Raw genomic sequence first — 17,396 nt, 5'->3', positions numbered from 1 at the left:
TCCATGAGTCCCAATCTGCCCATTAAAGAGGATTAAAAAACAATTTGGAAACATAATTGTTTTTTTTTTCTTTTCAATCGTTCTCATTCAGCAACATTATTATTATTATTATACATTATACAAGAGATTATAATTGAAAAACCCAGAAAACTCAAAATACACACTAAACTCATGAGCCTGAATGTCCAGATGATTCATTCAGCGCGGCACAAACATTAAGCACGTGTTGTTACGTTACTGAGGGGGACGTAGGACGCAGGTTTCCGACTGACTAAAAAGTGAACTGATATGGCTGCTGCTGGTGAAACATTTAAGAAAAAAAAAAAGTTTTCTTGTTTTTCGTCGACAGATCTGTCCGATCCGGTGATAACAGAGTAGAACGGGGACTTCTGGGAGGAGTGTGAGCTTGCTAAGTAAATCTACAATGACAAGTCTAAAAAAAGTTAGCATCTTACAAAATACTCAATAAAGAATAAAAAAATGTCTTTTCCATTCCCCAGAAAACCAGCTAGAATCACTCCTTAGCTTCTGCCTCGGCCTCAGTGGTCGCAGATTCCTGAACACAGAGCAGGAGGGGGGAAAAAAAAAAAAGAAAAAAGAGAGGGATCACTTTATGGCACTTGTTGATTCTTCCTGCTGTGAAAATATAAGAGTCTGTTAGTTGTGAATCCTGTTAAACTCAATCCACACGGGTTAGTACGTCATTACTGCACAATTTCTTACAAACACACAGAAGAAAGGAGACACACTGATAACTTTGAATGAACAACCAAAAAACTCAAGTTAAATAACTGTCAGCTTTTACTCTGACTAAGTATTTCAAGCACATGGAGCTAATAGAACACTCATTACCACAAAGACAAAGCCTCCAAAAAGTACAGCTACACAACCATCTCCATTAATTAATATAATCATGATGTACATGACTGACTTGGGCTTTAAACTAAACTCTGTGATTCGCTGAGGTTAATGAGGAGGCTCAGTGGAGGCGGAGCTCAAAACAGCGGCGGCAACCGACAACACTATGGGATAGGGTACAGTAGATGTAAGCCAGGATGGTTAATAAGTTGTCAAATAACGCTACGCACGCGACTATTCATTCTAACCAATCCCACCCGCCGTCCTAGAAAGTCTGACCAATCTCGCGCACTTCCACAGGAAGTCTGCTAATCCCTCCTGCTCGCGAAGGAATTCTGGCTAATCCCACCCACTCATGAAGGAACTCTGACCAATCCCGCCCAATCCAGGAGGAATTCTGACCAATCACACCTACTGCCCGAGAGATTCTAAACAATCCCACCTGCTCCTGAAGGAATTGGGACTACTCGTGCCTGCTAATGCAGAAAATTCATCAGTGCTGTGCGCTCCTGAGGGAATTCTCCTCAAAGGATTCTGACCAATCCCATCCGCTCCCTAGGAAAAATCACCAACTGCATCCACTCCCAAAGTAATTCTGACAAATCTCACCTGCAATATATTTGAATGAACTTCCCAACTATAAACCAGTTAGTAATTTAAACAACAGTGACCCTGATCAGGAGAAAGCATTTACTGAAGATGGATGAATGAATGCGCTAAACGTGCCACACGGCAGAGTCCAATACGCTCCCAGGCTAATCAACACTGCCTTTCTTTGTTTTACGAGCGTCAAAACTTCAGTCATTTTCTACTCGATAGTAAAGTCCCACTCCTGCGACTTTTTTTGCTGGGGGTCAAGAGATGGCAGTCCTCACGTACACCTCTAGTGCGGAGATTACTACATTACATGCAGTAAAACAAACATTATGCTTCGTAAAAAAAATGGGTTCGTTAAACTTCCATTTAGAAAAATTGAAACGTTAGCAAATTGAGGAGGGTTTTAGAGGGAATGTCGTGGCTGTAGTGCTGTTAGTGCTCATCTTCACTTCAGTTCACTGATGCTCCAAAGAGAAATTCAGAGAAAAGGCTGACTATTCAAAGGAAGGTTGTCTGCTGAGTTTTTGTTTCTAATATTAAACTCTATGTGAATAACAATATACTTAATTCCGAGTAGCTTCTTTTTTATGTGTCTTGAGCCCATCATATGTTACAGCTGTCAGTAACAGTAAGAGTGACATCCACTCTTCTGAAAACAACACGAAAAGCGAGTGCTGCGTGGGAATTTTAACCAACAACATTGTAAAAAAGCATTATTTAGGCTCTTAACATGTCTTAGCTAACTGACTGCGTTTGATGTACAGACAGTATTGTGTACATTTCATTTTGTACTGCGCATTGTACTATTACATTAATTCTAGTGATACACTGATCTCATTTTAATTTCTGACATTGATACCATTATCATACTCAGTACTGGCCAACATCCAGTACTCAATTAATATCAGGCACGTGCAAAAATACACAATCTCAGCATTGAGTAGTTAGATGTTTATCTAAATGAACGCTCAGCATCCGGTATAATTGAGCTGGCTTCGAGCCATGTTCATCTCACAGCAGTGTGACGTGTGAATACAAAGCAAAGCACTATAATCATTAACACTGACAGACCTATGTTTCCGTTATCTAAAATACTACAATCTTCTATTATACCAAAAACAGACCCTGTGATAGCTTAGCAACATTCAGTGTAATATTTCTAACAGGACATGACGTCTTGCAGAAATTGCTTTGAAAAGATTGTACAGGGACGGTACTTAAAGTAATAAATATTACACAGAGGCATCATTTTCACCCTCATAAATAGCCTAGGTAACATACAGACATTAATTCTGGATCTTACCACATCCACGGCCAGTTTATTTATAATTTAACCTCCCCATGAAATGCCTTCTTAGCCGTTATTTGACTCTGTATGCTCACGTGTTTCCTTCTGAAACTCACTTGACACGGTACTAAAGCGATTGACTGACTTACACAACAGCCAATAGCGTTCAAGATATGTCGTACCTAAACAAACCAAACAGCAGCTTAGCGAGCTAGCTAAATATGGAGAAGAGCGAAGAGATTAACGAGAGCTCTTTATTTACTCTTGCTGAAGGAGAAGCCTTGAGGGTGTGTAAAGACGGAATGGTGTTCTCGTTGAGTCTGACGAAGCGACATTTTCCAGCTCAAGCCTATTTTTTGGTTGGAAAAGTGAAGATGCGCTGCCAAAAACGCATCAACAAACCACGTTTACTGCTAACAAGCTACTACTGTAGAGCAACACCCGCCTCTGGGGGCGGGACATACATTCTAGAGAGCATTTAATTGGAATAGGTGTGAGCGATATGACAAAAACATCATATTAAATTATACAGGTTTGCTCTCAAATGGTCGGCAATACACTAGTGTTTCATTTAATCAGAAAACTAATGTCTAAAATGATTTTTTTTATATATTAAAAAAAAAACTTTTTATAAAAAATGAAACAGTATTTAAAACTCAAAAGGAGAAAAAAATGTAATAGTTAAATTTTGAGGTTAGAAATTGTACCTAAAAAAATTAACAAACATTTTTTAATTTTAATCTTTTTTAATCATTTAAAATTTTAAATAATAAGTGCAACATTTTAACAGCAATTCAGCTGCTTCCAATCAGCTTGTAATTAGATTTATATAAAAAAAATTATTACAAGATATCACGATATCCCAGGAAAACATATTGTGACATAATTTATTACGATATTAATGTTACCTGTATATTGGATCATCAAATTTTTTGACTAGATGTAAATCATCAAAAACATTTTCTAATTTCTTTAAAAAGAGAATATCCCCAAAACTATTTTTTCCCCAGATATACCACCATATTGGCGTCCAGAACACTAAAAAAAAAAAAAAGACCACCCCACAGTTTCATTGCCAACTAATGGATTCACTGTAAGAAATTTCTGCATTGCACCTTGCGAGAAGGTCCAAATGCAGCCAACCCACAACGCAGATTTACAGCCGCACACACTGACATATCCAAACACACACCGCAGTGTCACTCTTCACACTCTCGTACCCTTTACTCTCACTGTCTCCTTCTGTCCTGTGATGGACAGCAGGGTGGGGGAGGGACTTCTCGGAGCTGACACAGTGACAGACGAACGAGAGATGCAGATCTACGTGTGTGTGTGAGAGTGTGTTTGTGTGTGTGTGTGTGTGTGTGTGTGTGTGTGAAAGAGAGACAGAGAGAGAGGTTTGGGAAATGAAAGTTAGATAGAGGGTATGATTAAGTAAAGTGAATAAAGTGAATATTCATGGTACTGCTCGAACAGAAAGGCAGAAAGATTAGAACGATTTCCTGTTGATCTTATTCGTAATATCCCGTTGCTCTTAGATGACAGAATAAAGCGACGTTGCTTAATGTTGTTACAGAAAGCCACATGAACATGCAACTGATGATGACAGGCTTTTATCACATGCTGTTTAAATGTTACATTTGTGCACAGGTTGTTTCCACGACTGTGGTGCCGTAGCTCTAGTGGCTGTAAAAAATATATATAACTTTTAAAACACTGTATCTAAGAAAACTTGCATTTAAACAATAAAAAATGGGTTATCCCGTCTAATGCAACAATATGCAATTTATTTATTTATTTATTTTTTTTTTTACAAAGTTTCTGTATTGGCTGTATTTTACTCTTAAATGAGTAACAGGGCTGAGCTTTTTAGCTTAGAATTAGCAAAAAAAAAAAAGAAAAAAAAAAGAAGCATCCATGCTAACGTCATGACGACGTTAAGCACATTTTAACATATTAATATTAATGTATTTTTTTAAATTAATAATTTACTGTCAGCCTATAGGTGACCTTGTCACTCACTAACTCATTGCAAATAAAGAAAAAAGAATGAGAGAATTGAATTTTCTTTATTGATCTTTAGGAAATTCCTGTTGAACATGTGACTTGTGGAATATTTCATGGGGTGAATGTGTTCAGGTAACAGAGATGAGTGAGGACGTTTCGAACATGCACGTATAAAATGTACATTTACTTTACTGAGTTGTGGAAAAGATTGTTTCGGGCAAGAGGTGTTTAATGGATTCACACGTTAATGCAAAAATAATACGATTTATCTTTAAGTATTTTATTACTATATTTTAAGATAAAGTGTACTTACAGTGAATATGGAAAGGCAAAATGCGGTTTTGTAAGCGCAGTAAAGATTTTATTAAGCGGTTTAACTGAAATATGCATGTAGGTTGTTGTGAAGGACACTTTCTGTGTTTAAAATGTCTTTTGTCTTCATTTAAGTACTTAATAATAAATGTAATATCAGTGGGACACAAATGGCACCCCAATCATGGAATCATCCATAAAGCTTCTACAAGACAAATATTTCTCATTTTCATTTTAGTTATAAAAGTGTTTTAAGTAACTCTCTCACCCCCTCTGGCTTGGTCTCTCCATTCTCAGTGGGCACCGCCTCTTTCTCCTCCTTCTTGCCTTTGGCTCCGCCCTTCTTTCCTTTTGCCGCTTTGTCGTCAGATGCCTTCTGCAAACACCAAACAGGACTCAGTGTCTCAGCACGACACAGCGTCATTGTACTAAACAATACTGCAAAATCACACCAAGCATTCAGGAAGTATGAACAAGACAGAAGGTCAGTGTAAGTTAAATCTGTTACTTTATTATACTTACTGTATCATTTACCTACTATATACTCTTCCTTTCTCTTACAGAACAGCTGCTCAGAGAGTAACACCAGCTACAATGCACTCCTCCTAATACTTTAGTCTTTCTATAGTAACAACTTTCACAAGGACTTGTGATATTTTACGTAAGGAGATGTTTGTTTAACATTTATGGAAGGAGTCACCAGTGTCAGCACTTTGATACGTAAGTAAGAACAAGAGCTAACTTGTTTTACAGAGATTATACAACATCAAATCGAACTATAATCAGATAAAAAGTATGATGTGTCTGTAAGAAATAAAAAAATTATAATTCTCAGCAAGCTGCTGTGCTATAAGAGGAATAAAACATTTACATTTATGGCATTTGGCAGATACTCTTATCCAGAGCGACATACAGAAGTGCCTGTATCAATAAATACAGCCTGATACTGGTTCACTAGGTCACGGACTAAGAATACTATCAGTCTAAAACTCTGTTGGGGACGTGATATTGTAAGAGAAGCATACAGACAACACAATTTTTGTTGTTGTTTTTTTTTAAGTGCTAATTTAAGTACTCCAGGAAGTGGTAGGTATTTAGACGTCGTTTGAAGACTGCCAGTGACTCAGCTGTTCGGACATCTAGAGGAAGTTCATTCCAGCACCTAGGTGCCAGAACAGAGAAGAGTCATGATGCATGTCTTCCTTGTACCCTGAGAGATGGTGGGACCAGTCGAGCGGTGCTAGAGGATCGGAGGGAGCGTGGTGCAGTGCGGGATGTGATAAATGTTTTGAGGTAAGTGGGTGCTGGTCTGTTTTTGGCTTTGTAGGCAAGCATCAGTGTTTTAAATCTGGTGTGGGCAGCTCCAGGAAGCCAGTGGAGGGAGCGCAGCAATGGGGTGGTGTGGGATAATTTAGGAAGGTTGAAAACAAGTCACGCAGCGGCATTCTGGATCAGTTGCAGAGGTCGAATGGTGCTCAGAGGCAGACCTGCCAGGAGCGAGTTAAAGTAATCCAGCCTCCAAATGACAAGGGACTGAACAAGCGCCTGAGTGGCCTGTGTGGATAGAAATGGACGAATCATTCTGATGTTGGAAAGGAGAAATCGACACGAGTGTGTCAGATTAGCAATGTGAGAGGACACTTCAGCATATGCTGTTATTCGAAAAATCATCATCTTCAGAGTGATAACACTAACTCTACTTTACGCTGGGCTGCATCACATCACACCATCGTTGATTGTTCTTCTAGAACCACACACCCAAAAGTGTTTTATTCTTTACATATTAACTACATTTAAAACTTTCAGTTAAATGCAAATTAAGGCAAACACCATTACCCTCATTCAAAGAAGTTACTTTAATAAGAGCAAAAAATTTTAGCTCTTTAGCTAATCCAAAAGTGGTTGGATTTCATTCGATTTGAAGTGGTCAAGAAAGAAATGTAAGAACACTAACCTCGTGCCTCCGCTTAACCTCTGGAATTTGTTTTCATGCAAATTGAGTCATTTGAATAGTTAATTATTTGCAAGTTAAAATCATTTTCTTTTGGACATATTTAAAAGTTTAAATATTTAAATATCTGTAAGTTTAAATATTTAAAGTCTGTAAACTTTTTGTAACTGTATATACATATAACTTTCAGCTGCTATATGCACATTAACTGAGTAAGAATTTACCATTACAGTCTCTTCCCTGTAAATATGCTAAAGAAAAAAGATAACAAATTATGTTCACAGGATTCATCAGTGTTCACTCAATCTTCTGAATTTAAAGTTATTAGCATCTGCACTTTATATGTTTGTCATGAGAAGTAACTTCCACTTTTGAAGTTGAAGGCTGTATACAGCGTGATATACAGCGAGATATACAGCGTTTTCAAACTTTTTATCCCAACTTAAATTCTAAAACATTTGCAAATGTGAAATAAGTAAGGAACAACACACTCCATACTGTGCGGGAATAATCCACGCTGGGGTGGTGTGATGTGGTGCATTATTTTCATATTACAGCATGGTCTGGAGTGTGTTATATTCCGCTTGTACCACAGTGATTTGCCAACAATTACAATGTTTAATTTATTAATGAACAACACGCTGCACATTTTGACAGTTTATAGTTAAGACTTAATGTTGTGGAACGTCCGAGAGACAAGTTAGCTCCTGTTATCACTTATGTTAGAGCTGTGATGAACAGTCATTCCCTTACCAGTCTCTCTCTCTCTCTCTCTCTCTCTCTCTCTCTCTCTCTCTCCAAAATGCAGCTTGTCATTTTACTGAGAAACTGGAAAGTCTAAGACTTTCTTGTGCTTTAAAACTTCACAAAGCAACATGACTGTTATAAAGCACTGACACCTGCAACTTCTTCCAGAAATGTTAAATAAATGTCTCCTTGCAAAAAAACACCACCACAATATATCACGATATGATGATATGTTTTTCTTTGTTAAACAACACTTTTTTTGTATCTGTTTATTATTACGCTTTTATATGGAGCATTATGTGAAGTGTCTGCCGTACAAGTCGCTGTGTATGAGCTGTTACTATAGAAACAATAACGTATTAGAATGAGCGCATTAATATTAATCTATTGCTCATGTTACAGTTGGAAGTCCTGTCCGAGCCGTGCAGTTACACAGAAATAACGCACACCTTCTGACCAAACAGATTAGAGAATTGGACCCTGCTGTGGAGTAGGCTACAATTAACCTTAATACAAGCAACAGTATTTCATAAGTATCCGTCCAGCAGCCTTAGCGAAGGCTTTAATACTTCCTGTTCAAGTCTTTACTAATTTTCTGCGATGAAATAGTGACTTTCTTTTCCTTCCTGTTACCCAAGCTCTTGCAGCTATATCTCAGCCGTACAGATTGTGTTACTAAAACACTGAGTTCATATCCCAGGACAGTCCATGAGCCACTGTTATTCCCCTGAATAAGACTCTTAACACTGAACTTTTGTGTTTAAGATGAGATCACAGCAGAGCTACTCAACTCGACTGAACTGGAGCTGGAGCTTGGGGGAGGGGGTTGTTTTATCGCCATGACAACAACTCAGTAGCTGAGGTTGACTGCTGCTCAATAAAAATGTAAACTATTTTCAGTTCTGAACAGCTACAAAATCAATCAATGCATGGATTTGTCATCTTAGACGTAATCGTCAGACGGTGAAGGATCTGTCTTTGGATCAGGACTTTTCACAGAGCCAGAAGTAAAACTCGTAAAATTTCTGTATGGCTGTAATTATGGCTATGGAGTAATTTCCACATCTGATTACGTAATTGTTTGGCTCTCAGACTGGTAAGAAAACACAGGCGGGATCATGTTGCTGGAAAAAAAAGTAAATGTGTACATTGCCAACCCCGAAGCAAAATAACGTGTGTTCCCGAGAAGGACGAGTTGTAAAAAGTAAAAAAGCAGCAAACAGTAAAAACAAAAATAATAATAATAATAATAATAATAATGATAATAAAGTCTGCTGTTCCTCGTAGAAACCGTGTAATGTTTCCATATGGTCAACACTTTCCACTGTTGATTAAACTGTCTGAATGCATCTGTGCATGCATCATGACTTTCTTATCATTACCATTAAAATTATTTCTGAAGTGACGCTTTGTAAACCTGTTTAAAAATTATATTTTTGTTTAAAAATTATTTTTTTTCAGTCAAGATTTTCAGCTTACGAAAATGCAGTTTTGGACCATTTTACAGCTGAAATTTTTCAGTGTGGCATTCCTAATAAATACATTTAACCTGATAAATACATTAAACTGAACCGTGTCATCGTCGGGATTCAAACTTCTTGTCTGCTGTTTTTATTGAAGGAAAAAATCAAGACTGCTCTTTTGGCATATTTTTGAGTGATAACTACTTTGATGTTAATATTCGGCGCTTCTACACAAACTTACATGAAGCTTGGTAGGTCTGTGATGGTTGCGGTTTTGTCATTTACCTAAATAAATTCTTATATTAATTTTGTTTTATATTTTGCTGCAGTTACTGTAAAATATCTGACTGTAATTACTCACAACACAAAAAGCAAACAAAAGTCCAACATAAGAGTGAAACAAACACAGGCTGCATGCAAAACACATGCAAAAGTTGAAACAGGATCTGACCTGTGATGGTGTGTGGGCTCACATGTGCATGTGTGTGTGTGTGTGTGTGTGTGTGTGTGTGTGTGTGTGTGTGTGCTGGTACCTTAGCTGCAGCTTTTTTGGGTTTGGGCTCGGGTTTAGGAGGAGCCGGTTTCTGTTAATGAAAGAAAAGTACCAAGAAAAGACCATTTAGCAAACAAATAAAAAAAGTGAAGTACAGTATAAATTAAAGTATTTATAAAAACTATTAAAATATATTAAAGTATATACACAACCAACCAGTTGGTTGTAAATAAGATAAATATTCTTGGTAAAGGGGAAGAGTGTAGACTTTTTGTGGAACTGCAACATCAGGCAAGTTCTTTATCATTTAAAAAAATAACTTTTGAGTGACTTTTAAAGCGACTTTTTTTGGCACATTTTCTATGAAAAAGGCAGCGTCTATAATATATATCCACAGATGCGCTTAGCAGGAATCTCTCCACGCTGTGTGCTGTGAGTGATGTAGGAATTCACTACACCAGGCACCCTAGAAGACGAAATTGGCAATCTGGTGGTCAGATCTGCCCTTGAACCAGGACAGAACCGATTACAGTTTTGTCACTGAGTACTCCACAGCTATACGTAATAAACTAGCACATTTAAAACTGTGACATTAAATACTAATTTTGCACATCATGCCAAAGCTTTGTACACTTCTGATATTTGCTGATATTCCACAGTGTTTAACGACTGTCCCTGCTGTTATACTGCTATACAGCTATACTGTTATACGGTTGTTGTTTTTTTTTCAGATTATACATTACATGATGACAGATTGACTGCTCAAAGGTATAGCCGTATCACCCTCTCCCATAACCTATATGAAGTCTAAGAATTTAATCTGTGAATAAAACACTTTGGAGAACCGCAGGCTGTGCACATTTCTCACACACGTCCCAAACAAGCGGGAACATCGAATAACTAGGAGAAACAGTCTACACTTTTAGTTTATTTAGGAATGATCCGACTGGAGCATGTCTATGTGCTGTGTGCCTTTTCCATTAAAGACACTGAAACCTGGAGTATCACCCGGTACCAATCCTCTATTATTATTTTAAAATGACCAACCTTTAAACTATGCAACTGTTCTACCTCTCTACTACAATACAGGAAGAAATACACAGCCAGAGGTGGAGTATCCTGGATGCCCGGGAGCAGATCAGCGATATGGCAAAAATATCATAACCACGATACTTCAAGACATTTCTACGATGCACAATGCGTATCTCAAACTATAGATTAAATAACAAATTGCAATGCAAGAACAACAGTAGTGCTGCGTTCAGGAAAAACTGAGTTCAGGGATAATTTTTTAAAGGCGAAATAGTCAATATTTTCATTTCTTCCTAGTACGAATAATGTGGACGTGTGATAAAAAAAAAATAGTTTAAGCCACTGTCTCAGAACAAGTGTATTACGTAGCTCAAAAAAACCTGCCTTCTGGTCCCGATGGTTTGCTTGTATTTGGATTGGCCTCTTGTCAGTCATTTTATAGACACGCCCCCAATGCCCCGTCACATCCTCATTAATCATTATGAGGAGAATTTCTGCACGTTTATCGAGTTGCAACTCGGCTTTCAGGCAGTTGAATGTCCGAGTGTGCCTGAAAGTCATGTCATGACAGTCCTTGCTAATGCTAACTCTGGATGAACCACCATATGTTTTGGGGGGCGGAGTGTTGTGTACATGGGTGGAAATGGGGGCGGGCTCAATGATTAAAAATAAATAAAAATAAATAAATAAATAAATAAAACTCCACCCATTTAACCAAGACCTGTTTTTCACAAATGTTACCTAATACACCTTTAATTTTATTTTATAATACTAAAAAGATGGAAATATGACAAACTCTGTACATTTTTTTCATCATAATGTTGTAAAGATCCAGTTTAAATTCTTACTTAATCAATATTTAATATTTAATCAATATTGGCTGCTTCCAGTGAGAGTTTGTAACTGTTAGTTAAAACATTTTACATGTTATAAAATGATACCACAATGTCTGCGTTATCTCTGAAAAGAATACAGTAACATAATTTATCATGATATCAATATTCTATCGTCCTGTTGCCCAGTCCTACCCGGGAGAAGCAGATTTTGTGTCCAGGAATTTTCATTCATAATGAAAGGAAGAAAAACTGCTTCCTACTGATGTTTGCACAACAAACAATTTTTTTGGTGTGTATGTGTTTATGTAAACTTCATGGAGGTGTGACGCCCCTCGATGCTTCAAGTGGATGACGGCTGAATGTTTTTTACTCAGTGGATTAACTAGCGTGCACAGACGACAGACGATGTTTTCAGAAATCAGGAACATGCAGGTATGGTGAAACACTGACAAAACCGAGCGAAATACAGTCCAAAGCTGTCCTACAACATGCAGTCACCTCAGCACCAAGAGAATATAACTTGAATAAAACGTTTTACGTGTGATTCAAGGACATAGCAGTACATCTCATAGCCGAAATCACATAATCATATCCACGTTTGTTGATCTTAGTCTGTACCTATCTATCTAACTAGCTTACCATATGTTACTACATTATGTTAGCTATCATGGTTTAGCCTGGTTAATTAGGTTTCAAGGCAACCGAAGTATGTGACTGTGCAGTGTACTGGAGCTTTTAAGGTGGAAACACACTTCACTTTCACCACACGTAGGTGTGCGCACGCAGCTGCTATGCGAGCAGCATTGTTCACATACTCGCTTGCATATTTTATGTACATTTAGAGGATTAAATGCAGCGTCCATTAGATGGCACGTCAGAGCCAAACCCTCCCTGTCCGTCTGGTTTCCAAGTCGAACTGTAATGTTTAGTGATTTCATGCACAGCCATGCTAAACATATTCACGAGCTCTGTTCCTCTGTAAAACTTTCTGCTGTCGGCGTGATTGTTGTCATGATCCGAGTCTCAAATCGAAATTCCTCACCATACATTCAAAAATATTTACTAATCTAGGAAATCTAGAAGTCTAGTACTCAAACCAGACCTTTTGGCAGATTTTAAATTCAAACACTAACTGTAATAGGAAAAGTGATTAGGGGTAATACTCAATAACGGTCTAGAATAGTACATAAGTATGCGATTTGAGACTCAAAATTAGTTTGTTGATTTACTTGTGGAAATAGAGTCTACTGTTTACGTTGGCATTTCACCACACGGATGTGTCATGTTAATTTCTGAGCATGTGCACAAGCGATGCGCCAAATGACCACATGATACGCATGGCATCCATCTTGCACGTTTATAAACGTATAAACAGCGCGTACAAATCAGCCTTTTCTCACCTGGTGGACTAAATAATGAATTTATTTTTTGTCCACTCTTGAATATACATAATATTTCATGAAATAATGCAAGAAAAATTCAGTAGAAACTTACCGAGGACAGGCGCTCTGACCTCCGAGTGGGCTGAGAGACAGACAGAATGAGAGAATGAGAGAGAGAGAGAGAGAGAGAGAGAGAGAGAGAGAAAAAAATCTGTATTATTAAATTGTATAATCATTATTTGATAGCATTGAGATGTTGTGAAGATATTAATCATGACACACGTCTTTACTGCATACATACTGCCCCAGTAAAGTCAACAGGAATATGAAATCAACATTAACACCTCCTGAATTTTCACTGTCCTAATGTACGAGGGTGAGTCAAATCAAAACCTTATTTGTTTATTTATTTATTTTTTAAATTTCTCATCGTTTACTGCTAATGCATGTCACAAAGGTGTATCAGGTTTTGGGTAGCAGTAGAAGGAGCTATTGAGAACAATGAACCAGAAGGACATTTTTACTTTTGCAGCTACAAATTGAATTTACTGTTTCTCTGATTGATCTTCACTTTTAAGGTTTTCAGCTGACTCACCCTCATGATTCTGAGTGACAAGAAGAACTAAACTTGTGCTTAATCTTTTAAGTATTAGTCGAGCAGCTAAACATCACTGTAGCTGCAATATATAAATGAACATAACTGCAATTTGGTCGTGTGTGTGTATGTGTGTGTGTGTGTGTGTGTGTAGAACTCACCTCCTGTTTTGTGACTTTAGTAGAGTCTTTCCCCTCCGCTCCCTCAGGTGACTGAAGAAACACACACACACACACACACACACACACAATATGCATCATTTATTAGAATTTTAATAAGCACTTTGTCAGCATATGTTCAGTATTGATTTTTCATTGTGCCACATGTTTACTTTCTGTTATGCAGTAGATAATGTCAATCAAAACACACACATCTACTGTTTAAACTATAACATATAAGAATAAGATGGTGAAATATAATTATGCTTAATAAATCTATTTAAATTAAATCTTAATACGTGATCTGTCTTAATTATTACAAGAAGTACACAATATCTATGTATGCAATAACTAATACAGTAACTGTGGTGTTTTTTTTTGTTTTGTTTTTCCAGATGCACTGTTTTAAATCTGCAGATTAGATGTTAAATGCAATGTTTTTCTAAACCTGTAATAATCAGTAATATACTATAAAGAACACAGCATTGCTGTGTAGTGGAGCTCACTAGTTTCTGTTTCTGTTTACTTTTTTGTGCTGAAATGAGCTCCGCCCCCAAGTAAAACACAGCTGACTGGCTCCGCCCCTTTTCCTTTTTTAAAAGCAACTCAACTAACCTATTAATGCATTCGATTTTAACACTGAAGTGGGAATTCAGAATATGGAATTATGTCATGTTCGTCCTCCGTGCTTTCGAGCTATAAAGTGGGAAATAATCACAGGAGCTTCGTGTTTTGTTTTGCCAGCTAACTGTGATGAGTGATGTATATTTACCTCCTCTAACAGTGAACTGTATAGTGAGTGTTTTTAACAAGCGAATCTGTCTGTTAATTGATCTAACGCAAATACCTGTATATACATTATAACTCATTTAAAGTTAAAGAAGTGCTACTTGTTTATTGTTGATGCTGCGAGCGGCCATGTTGATTTGACGTCACTTGCTGAACTCGGGGTTCAGGAGACAGTCCTGAGTTTCTCAGTAGAAGGTTTTCTTTGGTTATTCCTAGTTTTACTCGAACGCATCATTAGCAAAAGGGGTGGGGTTGGTTAGGGAAAAAGGAGAAAGCTTGTCAATGTTCTCACTGCAGTTTCAGTTCAGCTTAAAGAGGACAACCTGCTCCCTGAATTGAACTTTAATAATCTTGTTTAGGTTTGATGTTTAAGGTGAGCAACGTGATGATTTGCTATTGTTATTGCGATGCTTTAAGCATCATCAGCATCAGATGTTGCACGTAATAGTAAAGTATTGTGCCTTGCTCCAGCGCTCGACGCCATGGTATATATATATTATATATTATATAAATATATTACTGACAACACACGACACATTTACTCCTGCGCTTTTATTATTGGACAGCCTGTTTATCAACACAACAATGGAAACTGCTCACAAGACAGAAGTGCGAGAATTGGCTTTTTGCTAATTTATTCATGTTTGCTTTGACTGCTGCTTTAGCTAAAAAAAAAAAAAAATCAGCAAAGCGTGGTTTTCAGGTGTCTCCTGTATGACCGCAGTGTAACTGCCGCAGCTACACTGTAGGTGTTGGCACTTCTTCATTAAGTCACTAAAACTTTTAAGCCACAGTACCATCACAACCTGATCTCGAGACATTCGTATAATTTTAAATGAACATGCCTAATGTGGGATTTTGTTCAGTATCATACACACTGTAAGAACCACTGACTCTTTCTGCTTTTTTATACAACTTCTCAAATTTCAACATGAGACCATACTGAATTTAAATCCAGCTTTTAAAATGTATTGTTTAAATTGTAAATGTTATGTAAGAAGCGTCTAACGAAAATGACAGGTGTAACTTTGGAAATGAATGGATTTTACATATATTTGGAAAACGCAGGTTTTAGATGTTTGGCCTTAAATGAAGAAAATGTTAATTATATAAACACACACTCACCAAACAAGATTATAATAATGCCACTATAATAATAATAATAATAATAATATAATAAGATTCTTTGAGTGTTTGTTTATACTACTACTGCTACTAATTATTATTATTATTATTATTATCATCATTATTTTTATTATTACTATTGACAGTATTTTATTATTGAAATAATTAATATAATTATTATTGGTACTGTAATTATTGTGGTTGTTGCTATTATTATTATTATTGTTGTTGTTGCTGTTATAATTATTATCTATAATGCATGAGTGTTTGTTATTATTATTATTATTATTATTAATAACAGTATTTTATTATTGAAGTGATTTATAATATTGTAATTAGTTTTGTTATGATTGTGGTTGTTGGATTATTATTATTATTATTATTATTATAAAACTCTTGTAGACAAGGTAATAAAACTAAATAAAATTATATATTAATTATTATTTATATTGTACTCAGTACAATAAAGTTAAACAATGTTAATTATTTAAAAAAATAAAGATAATGATTATTATTGTTATTAGTAGCATGTACAAAACACCCAATTTTCCACTTGACTTCTCTGCGCATGCGCAAACCTCCCGCATTTCTCTCCACTTCCAATACAGAGCGCTGACCTCTAACACTAACTCACGCGCGCGCGCGTCTCGGGTCTGTTAAAGAACTTATTTTTACCGTCTTCTCCATCAGGGTTTAGGTGTTATCACGTTTAAAGACATTTTGTATATGATCCATCACCTTTTATCGCATATTATTCTGACCGTTTTCTTTTTCTTTTTTTTTGCAGTGTGTCAGGGTCGCGCGCGCGGTGTCAATTGTCCGCGCGCGGCGCGCTCCCGAGGCGCGCGTGCGCGTCCGTGCGTGTGATTGATGTGCCAGTCGCTTACATACGGGTCTGTAAAGCGCTGCGTGTGTGTGTGTGTGTGTGTGTGTGAGAGAGACAGAGAGAGAGAGAGAGGGGAGGAAGAGGAGGAGGAGGCATGGGAGGAGGAAGAGGGGGGTGTCGGTTCAAACAGGGTTATTAAATAAATAATAATAGCTTCTTAATCGATCAGCGACTCGGCGGTTTTATTAAAAGTCGCGTTTAAAGCTGAAAAACAAAATGGACGCAGAGCATCGCATCAGTGACATTCAGCTCAAGTGGCTCATAAAAAGCCGAGGCACTATCATGGAGGAAAACCTGCAACTGACGACGACGGAATAAAAAACGGAAAGCACAAATATGACCACCAAGGGGAGATGTGTGTGTGTGTGAGTGTGTGTGTGTATATATATATATATATATATGTATATATGTATATATGTATATATGTGTGTGTGTGAGATGAAGGTCCAGCTGTAATGGTGTTAGAGCCGAGCCGAAAAGCAGCACTGATTTGCAAAACTTACCGCTAAATCTTCGCGTTTACCTGCTCGACATTTTGGATGGATAGTAACCCGAGGAAGCCGAGCGCCTGGAATACTGTCACTGTGGTGAAAAAGAAATAAAATACGAACTGAATTTTCTTACCTTCCTCTTGGGCATTTTTTTCCCGCGTTTGTTTGTTTGCACTCGTTAAACAGTCGAGTTTAACAGGTCCGTGTTTTTAGCCCGTGAGTGAGTTTGTAACTACGACGGAATACTGGATCAATATCTAAAACACCTCCTGTAATAACATGTTAATAATATGCTGCTTCTCTGCGACACCATTGGACGCCTTGGCGCTCGCTCAGCCGCCGACTCGCGCTCCGATTGGCTCGCTGGGCAAATATGCAAATAGCGC

General features: G+C 37.3%; 1 protein-coding gene across 1 annotated transcript; it reads right to left on the bottom strand.

Moving 5' to 3' along the window:
- hmgn3 (high mobility group nucleosomal binding domain 3) lies at positions 1–17,303 on the bottom strand. The gene is made up of 6 exons (XM_026945040.3): positions 17,144–17,303; positions 13,723–13,773; positions 13,079–13,108; positions 9,757–9,807; positions 5,331–5,438; positions 1–556 (listed from the first exon to the last, which is right to left on the bottom strand). The coding sequence occupies exons 1-6, from the start codon at positions 17,156–17,158 to the stop codon at positions 515–517; spliced, it is 297 nt and encodes a 98-aa protein (XP_026800841.1). The 5' UTR covers positions 17,159–17,303; the 3' UTR covers positions 1–514.
- Between the last annotated feature and the right edge of the window lie 93 nt (positions 17,304–17,396).

Source organism: Pangasianodon hypophthalmus, chromosome 16 (genome assembly GCF_027358585.1).
Source record: "Pangasianodon hypophthalmus isolate fPanHyp1 chromosome 16, fPanHyp1.pri, whole genome shotgun sequence".
Taxonomy (NCBI): Eukaryota; Metazoa; Chordata; class Actinopteri; order Siluriformes; family Pangasiidae; genus Pangasianodon; species Pangasianodon hypophthalmus.
The sequence above is the reverse complement of the archived record's forward strand: the minus strand, read 5'-3'. Positions and strand labels throughout refer to the sequence as shown.